The 17734-nt window shown below is 42.3% G+C and overlaps 1 protein-coding gene across 3 annotated transcripts in view; it reads left to right on the top strand.

Moving 5' to 3' along the window:
• Positions 1-17734, top strand: part of KAZN (kazrin, periplakin interacting protein) — a 227674-nt gene that overhangs the window by 52650 nt on the left and 157290 nt on the right. For 2 of the 3 annotated variants that reach the window (XM_042794597.1, XM_042794598.1), the window contains exon 2: positions 4449-4606. In XM_042794597.1, the coding sequence (XP_042650531.1) occupies positions 4449-4606 (158 nt within the window). Of the gene's footprint in view, positions 1-4448; positions 4607-17734 lie in introns of those variants that run through there. The other variant, XM_042794601.1, reaches the window with a different exon arrangement.

Genomic DNA, 17734 nt, shown 5'->3' with positions numbered 1-17734 from the left:
CTGCATGGAAAAGGACTAGTTTTGCTAAGCAGAGTTTAAACATAGCACTATGGCAGATGCTTATAAAAATCAGTGCAAGTCAAACACTGATCTGCTTTTTCCTCATTCTTACTGGAAAATATGTCTTCTGATTTCTCTGGCATCTCTAAACCTAGAGAATTACAAATGAGAGAACCGTTTGCCCCCCAGAGCTTAATGTGCCACATATTGCTCAACCAACACTAAACTTCCCAAAGTGTAAGAGAAGAAATACCAGATAATATAGAGCTATTGCTTCAGATAAGGAGGTTAGAATAACTTAGGATAATATAATTTTGTTTGGTTTGAATTACTTTAAAATCATAAAGCCTAGGAGGACTGCTCCACGTACCAGTTTCTGGTCACAGTCAGTGTAAATCTGGAAGGAAGCCATTAGCTCTAGGAGGATAACTCTGGTATACATTCATATTACTGAAAGCAGATGTGGGCTTATGACTCAAGCCAAAATTTCGGAGTATAAAAAAAATTATCTATCCTCAACTCTTCATTGGTCAGGAAGGATGGGATGAATCAATACTCGCACATTTGTGCTGGGAAGATGGCTTTCAGGACTGACGTGTCTGATGGTGATGTTAGTGCAGCCTAGGAGTGACCAGAAAATCAAACCTGCCGTTGCCCGCTGCTGTCTGCGGGCAGCCGTATTCCTGCTGCTATTCTGTATGGAAAATGTGCAGCTTCCTGGGGCTTTTGAGTGTTGGTTGGTGTGAGGACATATGATAAGATGATTGCTTCACTGATGACTTGGAGAAACCTAGCTACAAGTAGGCGTAGGCAAACTCACTGTGGTTCCCATCACACCTATGTGCCGTGCTGCTCCCCAAAAGCCGGTGTCCACAGCAGAGCATCACTCTGAGATACCTCTGGCCCCATGTGCATTCACTCATGAGAAGAAGATGGTTGACTTAGAAGCATGCTGCTGGCCCGAGCTGTGATGTACATTAGCGTGTGATGTATGTAAGTTCCACCCATCAGTAAAATTATTATGTAGTCAAGATAGATGTAAGCGTTTGTTTGCAGGCCATCAAATTTTTGGTAAAACTGTTTTTGGAAAGTGATACGGTGCAGGAGAAATGCTTGTGTGCCTGTGAATGGAGGAATGCTAAGCCCTGAAATTCTTCCTTTCAAGAAATAAAACTTCCCTAAGAAGGCAAGAGCTTTGTGTGGCTTTTAGTTCCTCACTTCCATTTTTGTTAGAGGGGGGAAAAAAAAAAATCACATCAGCATCACACTCTTTGCTGGAATGAATCCTTCTGCCTGACTTGCAGAGATTTATAATAGAAATGCTGACAAACCCTTATTTATAATGGTGTGAACAAAGCCATAGTAATGGGCCTCAGAAAGAGAAAGTGCTTAAACTTTGAGATGACTGAGTATGGGAAATGGATACAGAGACTTTCCAGATGACTGTGGGCAGAAAACTAAAAATGTTGTCCCTGGCATTGGTGCAGAACATGTGCGGTGTCAAAATACACATAGGAAGAGACCAGAAATCAATGTGCAACACATGGACCTCACCAAACACTTTGCATGCCCACGTTGCAGTTTTATGTATTTGTTTGCAATACACGGACACCCACCAAATCCACTTTTGCCCCCCCTCTCTGCCGACAGTTCATGCCTCCGCAGTCAAAGCTGGGTCTGATAGTGCATTTGCTGCTGGGAGGCTCAGTCCCTCCTGGCTGGGGCTTGCTGGCTAAAAGGTGGGTAAAGATTTGTGGTCTAGATGACTTTTGTCTGTGTTATCAGCAAGGTTTGCTCTGGAGAGAAGCACTGAAATGTTTTGGCTGGGGGCAGTGTTTCTTGAGGCTCCTTCATCTTCTTACTCGGTTCAGCTGTAAATGAGGTATTGACATACCAAACTAAACAAAACCAGACCTTACAGGTTTGTTGGTAACAGCTCTTCATCCTGTCCAGTTTAACCTCAGAGTATCAAGAAAGAAATATATTTGTAAATTGTAGGGGGAGAGCGTGGGAGGAAAATGCAGCTTTGAGGTACGTGGTCCGTAATGGCTGGGGTGCAGAGGGAGGGCGGCATGAGCTGCACCCAAGCCCTCGGATCTCTTTCTGGCAATGACCAGGACAGAGTGCTATGGAAGAAGGCCCAGATTTCCCATAATCAATATGATAAACTGTGTTGTGCAGAGAGAAACTGTGATGTTGGAAAAAGTTCCCAAGTGTGTTGATGATTCTGTATGATGTTCATAAAACTTAATCACGAGAGGAGCCGCTGGTCCATTGTGTGACCAGCTCAGTATACTCACCGCCCCAGTGAGATACTGGTCACTATGCTGGTTTGCTGTATCTTGAGGTGCCAGCGATGCAGGACTCAATTGCTTTGATATGGAGGGAGCAGTGCAGCGATTTGCAAAGCTGAAATCTCTGAATTTGAGGGATGGCTAACGAGCCTGCAGGGCTGCAGCCTCCGTGCTTTTTGAGCACGGAGTGCAGTGCATGTGCGTGACCTGCTGAGGCCCCGAGCCTGGGCTGCTGCACGCTTGTGAAAGCTGGAACTGGTTCAGTCAGTTATTCCAAAGCCCTTATCTCGAATATGATCTATGGCATGGTTCAGAATGGACCTATCCATCATGATGAGCCTCAAGTACCTCTTCTATTAGCGGTGAGATACATGAATACCCCAAGTCCGGGGAATACTCCTTCAGACTCCCCCCAAGGCTTTGTAAGTCACAGATTTTTTTTTTTTTTGAATCAAAAATAAACACTCTCAATAAGGAGGATTCTGTTCTTCCACTCCTGCATTTTGGAGACATACCTGTTATTTCTTATGGACCTTTTGTCTGGGGAAGATTTGCTCCTTAATGACTATAGTTTCTGGCTAATCTTTGCTACTTCAAATTTTGTGGTAAGATCTTTGGACAGAACTAGGCCGAGTATATTTCAATTGCCTCATGTTCCTAAAATCATTTTGTCAGAGAGTCCTAAATAACACATTGCCTTATTCATAAACAGCCTGAGCAAATCAGGGTTTGCAATATGTACCACTGAAGCATAGTTCAGCGTGTGACAGTGATGTGTTACTCTGAGCTGTGAGCTTATCAAAGGGTTTCACTGCATGAACCACCAGCAGAAAGAAATACACTGAAGAATTATTTGAGCCTCATTAATTTAATGAGTCCACAGTAAAAATGAAAACTCCAAACTTGTGATGGTTTAAAAGCAAATTTCTTTGCAGACTTTTCAGATATGTAGAAATGCAAAGCTTTTTGTTGGGCAGAAATAAATTTTGCTATTAGTTTGTATATTACAGCCTGTATAGATTGCAGCATCATAAAGTGTGTGAAATTGCTGGGGGACTTCTGTGAGCCGTGGAGGTGGTGATTTCTGATGTGCATGACTGGGAGCAGAATCCCATATATAATACCTGGGTTTTGATCCTATGAAGGAGAATTTAAAATATTAACGGTGTTTCAAATACTGATAAATGTGAAGAAAGAAAATTAACAATATTTTAGTTGTTGGTCTTGCTCTCTCCTACCCTAGATAATAAAAAGACAATTTTTTTGTTTCTGCCCTTCGTGTTGTTTGTAGTTCTGGGTCCCAGTATTCCACAGGGAGCAGTCTCTGAGCTGGGAGTCAGGAGACTAATTTTTGCTTGTTTTTACTTTAGCAATGACCTGTTATTTGACCTTGGGCAATTTGCTTTCTTCACAGTTTTACGCTACTGCTGTTTAGATTTGCCATATCCTAGGGAATAAGTCTTATGGCTTGTTTCTTAATGGAGAGGATCTTTAGTATCAACTGGATTTTATTAATGTTACTTATGAAAAGCAATATTTTTAACCAACCACTCTTCCGTTTCAGAATGTTGCAGTGTATCTTGTTCCCACCCATATACTGCCCTAGCTACTGCTGGGATGTAAACTTAAACCTTAGATGAGTTACCTTTAGATGCATGTATATCTGTTACTTATAATTGTTGGTCCTTATAGCAATAGCTCAATACTTTCATAACCCTCATGTCTGTTGTGGCATGCATTTACTATTGAAATACAATTTTGGTGCTGCAAACTTTATCACATAGGGAAAATTGGCTGCACGTGGATTGACTCAAGGAGCAGTGAAATTGTGGTGTTTGGCTTCTGATTGGATCTGGTTGATATCTGGAAGTAACCAAAAATTAACAGCACTATAGAGTTAATTTATACTGCATTGCCCTGTTGCTATTGCTGCAGTTCTCCATCGATATCTGACTTCATGGTAGTCACCAGTCTGTATCATGCCTTTGATGGCCCGCTCCGCAGAGAAGCCAAGGGACGTGATGGGGACCAATTTTCAGCTACACTTTTCAAAAGCAGATTGCACTCTGTAGCTCATCTCAAACTGAGAAAAAGGTGTCAGGTCCCTCAGGCACAGTTTCATTCCCATTTTCCTTTCCCTCTCTGTCTCCGCAGCCGTGGAGTCGCTGCATTCCTTGAACGACCAGATCTCCCATTTTATCGTCAACAAGTCAAAAATGCTGGATGAAGATGAAGATGCCTTTTTGCCCAGCGAGAAGGAATCTCTGAAAAATGCCATGGTGCTGATGAGGCACCTCTTAATGGATGCACAGGTAGGAAATCAATAGACTCCCATCTGTTAGGACACGAGGAAGGTGTATTACACAGATTGGAAGCATTTTTACAGGCGGTTTTAGCAGTGGAAAACATTAGTCCCTGACACTTGTTTAAAACTGACTTTGGCTTCTGAAATCCGCAGCTGCGGGAAGGGCATCTCAGTGCATGGAGTGTGTAGGTTGTGATGGGCCCGGATCTCACATTTAGGGATGAAAATTGCTCTAAAGTTTTAGGAGAAAATGGTGAAATACACTCAGCATCAGTCTTAGCAGAAGAAAATAATTTTGCTGCTAAGCATCTGTGCTGAATGCCAGTTTTAGAAGTGCCAGACGCATAACTGAGCTGTTGGTTTAGCCATCCTCTAAAATGTCACTTAGAAGTCATGAAATGATGTGCAGATGTTTCTTTGTGCCTTTGCTGCTTTGACATAAGATCTCTCACTCTGTAGGTTTACTGTGTTACAGTGTGCTTCCTCATCCTATAAAAAAACCCTTTGAAATATTCAGTATATTTATTTTTTTATATTCCCTTTTGGTCTTTATTTGTAAAGCCTGGATGGAAAACAGCAGACTGTATTGGAAGGTTGTTTTGAAAACAGGGTGGTCTCCTCTCCCTTCTTCTCTGGTAAGCCCTAAAATCTGGCAAAGCAGGTCTGAGGCTGTCCTGAGCAGTTCCAAGCTCTCCAGGGGTGGGGATTGCACGGCCCCTGCTCCATGCTTTGACCGCTCTCACAGGGGATTGTTTTGTTTTTCTGAACATCTTAGTGGTATTTCCCACATTGCAGCTTGTGCCCATCGTCCCTTGTTAGAAGCCTAACAAGAAAATAAAAGAGGAGGAAATTATTCCTGTAAGGATTAACAAAATAGTCTTCTTCAGGGCTTTTCCTGACTGCTACCCCACTCTAACCCTGGGTTGCCATTGCAAGTACCAACATGGGTCGGTGCCGATAGTGTTACTGCAATTACCCAGCACTCCGTTAACCGACTGGTCCCCAGGGCCCAGGTTCCCGTGACTTGCTGCCAGCGTTTTACAAGTGCCTAAATGGAAAATGTAAACAGAGAAAGCTATACATTTTCATGTTTTGTTCCCATATTGTCCCATGTGGAGTCTGGTGGTTATCTTATCTGCTCCTCTCACTTTCAAAGCCTTTGGTCCTAATTACTCTGGCTGGTAGGGATCTTGTTGCATGCGAGAAATGGCCTGGGAATCCCTGCTATTAGTGACATATGTATTTTAATGTTGGATATTTTTGCACGGGGAGCCAATCCAGGCTGTGGAGTGCTCGGTGAGCAAACCATTCCAGTTATGCTCAGGATTTAATTTCTATGAGTATGGTGTTCATGTCACTTCTGTACATCTTTGGTCGAGTCACCTCCATTTACCCCAAACCAACGGATGGAACACTGCTGCAATGTCATGGAGAACATGAAGGGTCAGACTGTGTGTTTGGATCTGCTCCCACAGCCTGTGCTGCAGGTGGGAATACCTTTGGGGAGTCAGGCATGACAGTAGGCAGGTGTTTACAGGCATCTGCATGTTGCAGATTAAAATAAATATGTGGCAAAAAGATACCCATTGATAATCCCCTTGTGCAGGAATTATTTTTTTAGCACCTGAGAATTGCGTTACTACTTATCAGTTGTCCTGAATGCATATTAAGCAGTACCTGTGATAGAGTGACTGATTAAGGAAATGCTAATAACAATGGGGATATGTCAAGTGCTCCTGCATCCTCGTGATGCACCTGGATCTCTTCCCAGAAAAAACAGGACAGGTTTTTTGCTTGGGATCTTCAAGTTGGAATGATGACAAGGTGGGAAGTGGTAGTGGCGAGTAAAAGGATGGAACTAAACAGATGACAACATCAAGTACAAAAACTCCCAATAATATAAATCCTCTGAGGAATGAAAGAAACATGAGGCTGGCAGCAAGCTACCTACACAGGAATATCACTGCCACTGTGTGCATATAAAGTACATACTAACCCTGACTGCAGAGTGCCCTATGGCTCTAATTACACAGGAGGAAAAAATATCACCAATGCAATTATTTCTCTTTCCTTGTCTGATCTCATTTCTTCCCAGCTAGTGTTTTTTATGGGAAGATGGAGCCCTGCAGCTCTAAACAAGATTGACTGTGTGAGGCTCTGCACAAAGATAAGCTGAAATCCAGTGCTTGGCCCTTTTACTCCTTTTCCTCCTCTCTTGGCATGGACCTGATTTTGTCTGGTAGATAATTTGAGGAGAGAACAGCCAGCTTGAAATTTTGGGTAGAAGTTAGCCGGACTGCTAACCCACCAGAAGTGACTGATCAGAGGGGATGGTTAATGGGCATTTCTCCCTTCTCTGACTCTAATAATCTGCTTTGAAAACACAGCCTGTGCAAATGATGTCTTATGCCTGCTGCCTTTCTGCTGTGGGGAGAAATTGCACAAATTTTAGTCACTCTGCCTGGACATCAACAGGTCAGGAGATGTGGCTGAAGCAAAGGCTTCAGATCCATTACGGATCTAACTTTGATCTCGAGTAATTTCTTTGGGGCTTAAGATGAATCACAAAATCAATCAAACATTCCACTTTGGAAAATGCTGCAAGCATTTTCAGACCGGTCTGTGCTGGGGAACCGTGAGCCTGTGAAGGTGCAGGTCCCCACTCTCAGCAGTGTATCACTGAGGGGCCAAAGCAACAAGGATGCTTATCGGCGTGCTGAAGAGCAACCACAGCACATGGGCATTGGGGAGTTTCTTCAAGGTTTCACAGCTGTATTTTCTGATAGATTGTGGACTCTATGCTCCTGAGCATCAGCCCTGTCCTTTCATTAGACTTTATTTATTTCTACCTTGGTTTCTTGGAAGAACTTCTTTCCTCCATCTGTTTTGTCAATTTACTTTTCACTGATTTTCATGCGGCAGTTTTTGCAGCAGTGGTGTACAAGCAACTGTGACAGTAGTGACTATGGCCATATGGGAGAAATTTGCCATGCTGGAGGTCACTTATTGGTAAACACAGAATAGAGAATCAGCAGTTGAATGGGGAAAAAAAAAATTATTCATCTAATCTCCTATATATGATAGGGCTTTCTCCATGGAGAACGGGACATTACCTTGCATATTTTGCACTCCTGCTTACAGAAATGTCATTGATGTCAACTGAAGTAGCACTGGCAGAATGAGCGTGAGCACTGTGCCAGGAGCTGCAGTGCAGGCTGGCCGAGAGGTGGCTGCTGATCTGTCAGCCCTGTCAGCAGCATGAAACTGTGTGCAGGGATAGGTAATAAGCTGTGTGGAGTCTCTCAGCAATAGGCTGTCAGCTCAAATTCTGCCCAGGGAAGACAGTGATTTAATGAAAGTCATTACGATCTGCAGGGATCTCTTGAACCCAGTGGTCACCATCCATTACACACCCTGGATAGGATTTCCTCATCACAAAAATACCCTGTTGGAGGGATTTCTCACTGACCCACAGCTGGCAGAGCTCTGGAAAGGGAGCCTCACCCTCCCTCCGAGTGAGGGTTGGAGCTTTGCAGCCAGATTGCCCATTTCTCATCTTTGTTTCAGGTTTGCAACAGCTTCCTGATGTCAGTCTGGAGGTATAAAGGCATCACGTTCCCCTAAACAGTGCTTAGCAAGTCATCATCTGCATAGCAGACCTGAAAGCGAGGAGAAATCCGAGAGGAAGTCGAAATAGTGTTATATGAACTAAAAGGTGTACTTAGATAATGTGGGTGCATAAAAGCAGACAGAAAGAAAAGACGCATTTATTCTATATGACATGTTCCATCCTCCGCATAGTATAGGAATGAATAAACAATTTCATTTCTGCCAGACAGCCCTGTGCAAGATGCTATTGCAGGGATACGGTAACCTATGATAGATTGTCATTGTTGTCAATCATTTCTGACAGTCCTATTATGCTCAGAAAGGATGTTTGCTCTGTGCATGTTGTTTTATAATCCTCAGAGGTGGAATTTTATAGCCTAACAGTGTTTTTTCCTCAGACGTTTCCCTAAGAAGGATTTATTGCTTCTGAGACACACGTGACATGAATCCATTACACCTCCAAACTTTAAATCTCCTCCCAGCTTTGCCTAAATTACTTTTTGTTTTGTTTTGTTTTACTTGAATTTCTGTTTCTAATTGCTATTGTGAGAGACTTAACCAGCGTGGAGCAAAAGGTACATAACATCGAAGGGTTGAGCCATACGCACCAGCTCTAATCTGGCACTTTGCTGAAGCAATTTGTCTAATGAGTTGAAAAGGTGCATCCAGGCACTAGCATCAGCCTTAGATGTAGGGTAATATTCTCTCTTATATGAAAGAACACATGTAATTTTTCTGGATGCCTGACCTTAAAAGCCAAGCTTTCAGGAAGTTCAGCACATTTAGTTACTTCCATAAAGTGTTTAATTGACTTCAAGTGCATTTTAAGTTCTTGGGGAGAAATACTGTCTTTTCATTCAGTTCCTTTCCCAACAGTGTTGTGAATATCATCTGGGCCCTCTTAGGTGTTGTTATAGAACGAATGAGTAGACATAGAGGAAATCTTGGAAATACTGGACTTTTCAAATGCAATCATATCACAAATGATGACTTAAGAACCAGATTAGCTCAGTAACCTTGTGGGGCACCTGGCTTAAATTTAATTGGATTTCAGTTGTTGACTAGGCATGAGAGCATGAAGATGTAGCTATATTCAGCTGCTTCTCTGCTGAGGGGTTCATTTCTTTCTTAGGTAAAGACAGAAAAAAACCTGGTGATACTTCTAGCCTAAGTTGTTAATGAAATAGTATGGTTATTGCCCAAGAATCATAGGGGAAAGAACCATTTAATTTACATTTAGAAGTTTTTGGTTTTTAAATCTGGAGTTCTAGCACTTTACTCTAAATAAAATGGCTCCATCTCACATTAACTAGTGGGACAAATGTTTAGCAAGTGCCTACTAAAGCAGGTCTGTAGATATTGCTGGAAATTTATATCAGTTTGGGTAGAGGATTTTGCCCTGTTTTTCTTTGGAAAATATTTGAGTCTTTGAGTTGTTGACCCCATGAATCCTTTAATTTTTACACTGGGATCCTGTAAGTAAATCATTTAAGGTGAGAGTCTTTCAGTTTTTGAAAAAAGGGAAAACCTGCTTGTCGTGACTTACTTTTAGCCATTCAATATCCCATCAGCTATTTAGCTTTGTTTTTTCATATTCGCCTCCATTCCTTTTCTCAGTCAGAAAAAAAAATAATTGTGAACTCTTTTACATTATAATCTTTTCTTCAGTGGTAACTGTTGTCTTTCTGAGGTAGGCTGCTACTGAGATGGCTGTGATAATAGCTGCATAGCTAGTAGCAGAGCAGTGCTATTTCATCAGCTGACCTTTAAAAACAATTCTTATTTTCTACAGAGGCCTGTTGTACAAAACCAGCCATGTTGCAATGTTTTGCTTGCTAGTTAAACACTTACCATCTGCTCTTCAGGCTTTTAGCAGACCGAGCTTCATGAGCAAAACCCCAGGACCTTTATTTTCACGTGAGTGGGTAATACTAGTATCAACAGGAAGAAAAGGGAAGCGAGGATTTGCTCTTTGTTTCAATAAACTAACATTATTTGAGTTCTGGAAACATCTTCACCACACTGATGTGTTTTGGAGGATGCAGAAATAGATATGCTGCTAATTCTCTGTTATGCAATATTATCAAAATGCAATGGTAAATTGGTGTTCATGTATGTCAGCGTTCACATGTTGTAAGCTGGTCTGGCTTGGAAAAAAGCTTCAATTAAAATCAGCATGTATTTACGGGAAAGCATGAAAAACAAACTTGTTGCTCCACATGTATTTTTTTACATTAAACTTGCCATCCCATTTCCATAAGAAGAAATCTTCTCAGACACTTCCAAGCCAGCAGCACATCCTCTAATGATCCCTCTAGGTCTAGCCTGAAAAGGAGCACAAAAGGCTCTCACTTCTGTTGAAGGAGAAGATAAAACACAGAACCTAGCAAGCTTCGTCAAGGACCATGTTGTGTCTAATGACACCATTAGCATGTGTTACACGAGCCTGGTTTGAGGCGCCTGTCCCTAAACACGTACCTGACAACCCGCTGCCTCGCTTCGTGGTCGGGGAGAGGAAAAATTGATTTGTGGGAATGCCCCTATTAGTTCAATTTATTTGGAGAATGATGTGCTGTATAATGAGGGGAGATCAAAGATACCCTTAAAATAGATGTGCTGTAAGGTGCATGCTGCTGTCTTTACCAGCACAGCTCTGCGCATCGTTAGTCACCCACAAATGGTAGGGCTTGGTAGGAGCTGTGATCCTCTTGAACGTTATACCTTGGGCTCACTGATTATTCATCACCTGGTTTTAGCCACCTGTAATTTATTGATGAATAAATGGGGGGGGGTTAGGCTGACATTCTCTGTCCTTCAGTTTTAGTGTAAGGGAAAGACTCTCTGAAATGTGTGATGCCATTATTAAGTGACAGAGAAAATTTCCTTGCTTCGTACAAATGGAGGAAAAGATGGGGTTTGCGCAACCTCTGATGCATGACTGAAGAGGCCAAAAACCCTGCATGGTGCAAGCCAATCTATCTCAGGTGTCTACTGCCAGTGAAGGAAAAGCTAATCCAGATTTGAAGATAGCTTTTCTCTGAGTATCTGAATTTAATTTATTTTCATTTATTTAAATCTGGAGAATTTGCCTTGCGACAAATCTGTGCTGACCTGGTATTTTTGGCAAGGTGGCCATGGTTGATTCAGGGTCTGGTTTAACCTATTCTTGTTGTAATTCCAACTCTTGGCCCTTCCATCCTTCACTCCACGTCTCACACCGGAGCGGCTCTCTGGCACCAGCAGGGCTCTCAACATTTAACTGGTGTGGGAGGAGCAGGTTTGTCCAGTGTTTTCCTCTGTCTGACACCAATATGTGTGATCAGCCTGGTGCTTGGATGCCAAGTAAGAATAGTTGTCGCTGTACAATTTTCAGTGTTATTGCTTGGCAGGGTTGTCATCTGAGGGTCACCATGGTCATCTAGCTACAGCTGTACCCTGGCCAGCCTCCGCTCCCGGCCTCCCCTGGGACTAGAAAGAAAAAGACATCTTGAATGTGTTAAGTCCTTATCCGTACAAAACATGACTTGTCTGCATCATGAAGAGAATCTAAATTCAGATGGTTCCTCATGCGTGGATGCTTGTTGCTGAGGCTCCTGCCATCCCTCCGTTGCGGGGCTGTGTCTTGATTTGCTCCTTGCCCATACGGTGCAGTGTGTGTTGCAGTTCTAGAGATATTTTGCTTGGCTGCTGCAGAGCTGTGCTGGGGGCAGTGGAAAAAAGCAATTTCCAAGGCAGGGAGGAGACGGTCACTGTATTACAGTGCTGAGCGTTGAGATGCTGGGGGAGGTCAGCTTAAATGTTCTGATTCTGGAAATGAAGGAGGAGACAGAAAACCTGAGCTGGTGAGTGACAAATCTGAGCTGGGACCATGTAAAGGATGGATTCTCTTGCCTAGCATTGCTTCAACAAAATATTTATATCACTAAGTAACGGTACTGAAAAACAACATTACATTTGCCACCACCCAAGTCCTGTCAGACCAGAGCTGATGGTAATGCATTGAGTACAGCTCGGTTCAGCACAGTGGCATTGGGTTGGTTCTAGATTTATTCTCCCTCTTTCGTATTTTGTTTGCTCTCCTGCAGTACTGGAAAATGCTCATTATTCTGAGTTAGGTTTCATATTGCTGGGTTGAAAGCTTGGAAACATTTTCAATACTTGCAACCCTGCAAGAGTAGAAGACTCAAAAAAAAAAAAAATATAAATCATCACTTGTACAAAGAGGAAAGCATAACCTCATGTTTAAAGGGGGTGCAGGAGTGAAATTCTCTACAGGTCTGTTGTTCATTTAATTACTTATAAAGTAGTATTGACTTTTATTTTTTTCATTAAAGTATAGAGGTCAGCAAGAAAGAATGGTCATGCCGGAGGAGAGGTCAAAGTTGGATGTTGTATAGCAGCAATTCAGCGCTGTGCTTCTGAGAGGGAGAAATATATACATATGTGTGCATATATATAAGGGGTAAAGCACTTGAGAAAACAAGATAGACACTTTTCTTTAAGCCAGAGGGGAACCAAGACTGATTAAAAGAGAAAATGCATAAAGAAGCTGAGATCTCTGCAGGCAGATCTCTGCAGCTATTTTAAATACTGCAAATCGAACTCATATCCAGATAATTCTAAAATTCCAGTTTCTGTGACTCCTCCAGTCACAAAATGCCCTTGCACCTCTGAGCAGGTGCTTCAAGACAGAACATTTCAAATGCAGAGTCCTGTTGAACACCAAGGAAAAGAAGATGACAATTTTATGTCACTTAAAACATGATGTATATTCATGAGGGGGGGATTGTGTATGTGTAAAAGCTCTGCAAGCTTTAATTAGAGTTCATGAGAGATAAACGGAAAGTGTCTTCATAAATGTGGAAGAAACAATTAGGGGGACCGGAGTGTATCTGCTATTGCAGCAGTTTATCAGCAATGCAGATTTTCAGTTAATAAGAAAAGAAAACCCCAATTGTGCAGTCAACAAATGAAACAAAATCCCGGTTAGCTTCACTCTGCACTTGGGAAGCTTTTTCTACATGAGCTGAGGACATGAAGACTCAGGAAAATGTGTTTTATTTCCTCCAAATGCCCAATATGTTTCCTTCTGCCTGGAGAGTCTCTTGCTCCGTTTCTAGTTAACAAACAAGCAAAAAACCCCGCTAAGCCCCCAAAGCAAGCTGCATCAGTACCGTGCTGCCATAATAAGTCACCAGGAAGCCCGAGAGCTCCATCATGAAGCAATTACTTCTCCTGAGTCAGCTGCAAACTTTCCCTCCAACCTGTAAGCTCAGGGGTTATCAAAGTTGAGCCCAGCTGAGAGGTGTGAGCCAGCCAAGCTTTACATTTGTATTTTTGTCTCGGAAAGACTAATAAATATTTAATGGCTCTGTGAGATAGAGTGAGCGTTTGCATTCTTTCCCCATATATCAACAGTTGCTTTAAGCACTTGCTTGGTAAAAATTAAGCTATTTCTCTGAATTCATGCCTCAGATGCTGGATAGGGAGCTAATTTTGCAAGCAAAAGCTGTCTTGTTTTTGAAAGCAAATTCAAATGGAAGAGCTGGTTTTTGAAAGAGAATGCTGGTCTGCCATTCCTGCTGAAAAGAGGCAAAAATATTCAAAACAGCCATGCGAGTTAACCCTGGCAGCAGATCTTGTCCAGATGTTGAAATCCCTTAGACTTTTAACTCATTCTAGGCCGTAGGCTAAGCTGTTTTCTAGTGAAACCATCCATGTAAAATACATTCTGTCTGGTTTCATTTTCACAGAGCCTTGGTAAACTGTAGATTTTCTCTGGACTCAAATTTTCCAATCAAGGAGATGCATTCACTGGTTGCAAGACCCCGTCATCACTTAAGATCTGCTCTCCCTATTGAGAAAAAGTGTCTTTTATCTGTGGTGTAAATTTAAGGATGTAATTTAATTCCCATCTTCCTCATTTTTCTGTGAGTTGGGAATAATATTTGCCTACTTCACAGTGATCGTGTGAGGCTCTTCATTAATTAATGTGTAGAGGCTTTGAGATCCTTAGGATAAAAATTGCTTTAAAAGATGCTGTTAATAATAAATATCAAGTAATGCACCTTGGTACCTCTTAGCAATAATTGGTGCTATAATTTCTGCCCAACTCTTCCATGAATTAAAAGGCTTTGAGTGAGACTGGAACCATGAATAGGATTGGGACCAATTAACATGTAATCATATGTCAGTTTTTATATCCTTGACTCTCCTGTCATGGGACTCTTGGGAAAATCTCCACGGATTTTAATGGTGCAGTGTCAGAATTCAGCCCCAGACATGTTTGTGTGATAATTGTCAGATAGCTTGTGTTCTTCTGGTAACTTGGTTGCTTAGTGATTAAGCGAAAAGCAAGACTATGCTAGTTTAATATTAATGTAAATGGAATTAACCACTCTTCCTGAGAGTTAAATGTTACATGAAAATTTTCATTATAAACAAACCATGGCTTTTTTCTTTTGATATTTGAATTTAATTAACTAATCTGTTGAAATGCTGATAGTTTTTGACCAGCTCTTTGCACTTAACCTCCACTCTGGTGTGTGGAGGCTGGCTCTTATGGAAAATCCAATAATTTGCTGCTCAGTCACCCAGCTCAAACTTTTATTAGATTTCAAGAATGCAGCACTTACTCTCCTAAATGTGGAGGCTCTGAGTATGAATCCCACGTAAATAAAGAGCTCAAATAAAGAAATTACCTGATCTTTCAAAGATATCAGCATTATTTCTGTGGAAAGGGAAAGCACTGAACCTTGGAATGACACGTGGGATGGAGCCAGGAGAAAGGGCCGCGTGAATTAAAAGCAACTTCATGCATGAGAAAGTTTGTGCCCAGCAAGGTGTGAATTTACAGCAAAGCATGTCCCCCTTATCAGCAACCCTGGCGACCCCTCTTACCCATCGCTGAGTACGAACCGCGCCGTGCGAAGCGCACTGTGAACATTACTGGTGCCACAGGGGGGAGATGTTGAAGAAGAGCTGGATCGCTCCTCTCCGGCACACCAACTTCCCAGGGCAGGGCAGCCCGAGGTGTTTAGGAGCCTAATTCCTTGGAAATTTTTCCCCTCATACCATAAGCATTTAAATATCCTGTAGAAAAGGGGTCTGTGGCAAGCCATCTGAAAAATCATCCCTCTTGGCTTGAGAGTGCGTGCGACATCTCCCAGTCACTGAAGGTAAGCAAGACCACGAGGTGATCAAGCAAGGTAAAATAATGAGTGATGCAACCAGAGGGCTGAATCTCTTCGTGCTGATGCAGTGCCTTGTTTTAGCATCACGGCAGCTCTTGCGCTCCTGTCTGGCAGGCTGCGGTTTGGAGGAGCAAAGGGATGCTGGCTGGCGTGCGGAGCAGTTTGCAGGCTTTCTTGCTGCTGGTTCCTTATATGCAAAAAGTAATGATAGGCCCAAACACAAGTGGCTTGTGATTTACTCAGGCCCACTGGCCGTCTTCTTTGTTTCCTCTTAAAATAATACTTTTCATGCCACCTGTGAATTAGTGGTTAATGCTTATTTATGCATGGGAAATCTCTGTAGAAATGGCTGTAGGGAAAGAGAGTGTATTTAGTATGTGAAAGTCAAAAAAGTAAGGTTTTCTTTTTGAAATACCTCTCCAATATCAAATTTTTTCTGCAATGGTTTAAAAAGACATTTGCTCTAGGACGCTGATATATTTTATAATATTCTAACTGCTGGTTTAACATACAGAAGCAAGTACATTTATAAAGGGGGTGAGTTGTGAACACAGGGGTAGGTAGCCTGGGGGAAATCAAGATATCCAAATTTTTCAGCTTTTTTTTTTTTAAAAAAAGAGGAATCTAAAGCACCCCTAAAAGCAGGGAGTGCTGCCCCCCTTTGAAAATGTGCTTCAGCTGACTTCAGGGGAGCTTTGGCTCCTCTTTCAAGCATGACCTTCCCATTTTGGCCATAGACTGCCAGAGGCTGAGAGAATATAGCAATTTTTTTCCTCTCTTTCTGCATAGAGGAATTCAAAATCACTGCATGATGTGTGCCCCAATTAATATTCCCCAATTGTTTCTATTTCCCTTCCAAATGATGTCAGTCTCCATTATTTTTGGCATAATGGTAGTAAGAGGAATGTCTGGTTTTCTGAAATATTTTATCTCATTTTTGTGTTTGCAACAATCTCTACTCATCTCAGGATTTTTCTTTCCCTTTTTATGCATCTGGTTTTGTAATACATTGCAAAAGACCTAAAATAAAATAATGAAAACTGTCTTACTCTATTACTACTCAGTTTGTACATTATTAATAATGAAGGCAGTGTAATTAGGCTGCAGAATGCACAGTGAACACAACATTAAGATGTCCTTAACTAACATCTGTGGCTGATGCTTGTCTTATATTGGCAAAAGCCACCAAGATTTTACATGAAAACAGTATCTGTGTCTGGAATTGCTTTTACAGAATACAGTGGGTTCATTTTTCACTAGCCGCCTGTTAAAAGAAAGCATGAAATTCATAGCAATGAATGCTCAGCTCTATTTCAGTTGTATTTAAGGTGCAGATCCTGGTCTCAGTGTCATTGTTTCTGTGCTGAAATCTTTTTTCTCTTGTGCCCTTAGTCCTTGAGCTGATGGGATGTGGTGGTCAGAAACTCCTCTCCAAGAGGTGCTGCTTCTCCTCTGCCCCTCGCAGCCCGCTTTCCCATGGCCAACCCCTGTGATCCTCATCCCCATGTTCAAACACAGACACCAGGAGGAAACAAGGTGCTTTTGTGCTTTTGCACTCTTTCATCAGCGTAAGCTGGTGGTTTGATCCTCTGCCCATGCTGTCCTGAGGAGTGACCTGTGACACGGCAGATCTCTTGAACCAGGGGCATCAAAGGTCCCTCTGCTTCGACTCCTTCCCAAGGCGGTGGCAGGAGATCCTACTGTGCTGCAAGGACATCACTGCCGCAGAGCTAGCCGTGTCCGACGTGCCCCATCCCTCCTTCGACAGCTCCGAGCTGCTGGCAGGGGACTGAGAAAGGGACATTTTGCAGAACAGGGACATTTCCCAGGGCAGGTGTGTCAGCCTTGGCACCTGTGGCAAGGGCTGCTATTCCCGAGCAAATTGCTTCAGAGTTGTTCTGAACTATTTCAGATTAAGTTCTTCAACCATAGGCCAGACTCGGGCCAAATTTTCAAAACTCAGCTTCTTTGGATTTTCACAATGTAATTCTTTCAGCACGCAAAGTTGCATTTACGCAAATGGCATCTGGTCTGAAATGGGAACTGAAGTGGTACTCTGAGATGCTTCCCGTGTGCTTAAAAATATAAAGGAAGCAGTTCCCATGATTACAGACTTCTTTAAAAACCCCTATGAATAATGTACTTGAGTTTCTGCTAAAAAGCTGCGGCAGCAACACTGTAACTCTCATGAATGCATGGAACTGAAGACATAATTATAATTTTTCCATGTGGCCGGTTTTCACTTCCACAGCTGTGACACTGCTGGGGGTGAGAGGGGCCAGAGGCTCTTCTGCCTTCATGAGGGTCATCTGAGCCCTTTCTTGGTTAATCCT

This window comes from Tyto alba, unplaced genomic scaffold (assembly GCF_018691265.1).
Source record: "Tyto alba isolate M040663 unplaced genomic scaffold, T.alba_DEE_v4.0 Super-Scaffold_20000042, whole genome shotgun sequence".
Taxonomy (NCBI): Eukaryota; Metazoa; Chordata; class Aves; order Strigiformes; family Tytonidae; genus Tyto; species Tyto alba.
Note: the sequence above shows the minus strand (reverse complement) of the source record. Positions and strands in the feature narration are given on the sequence as shown.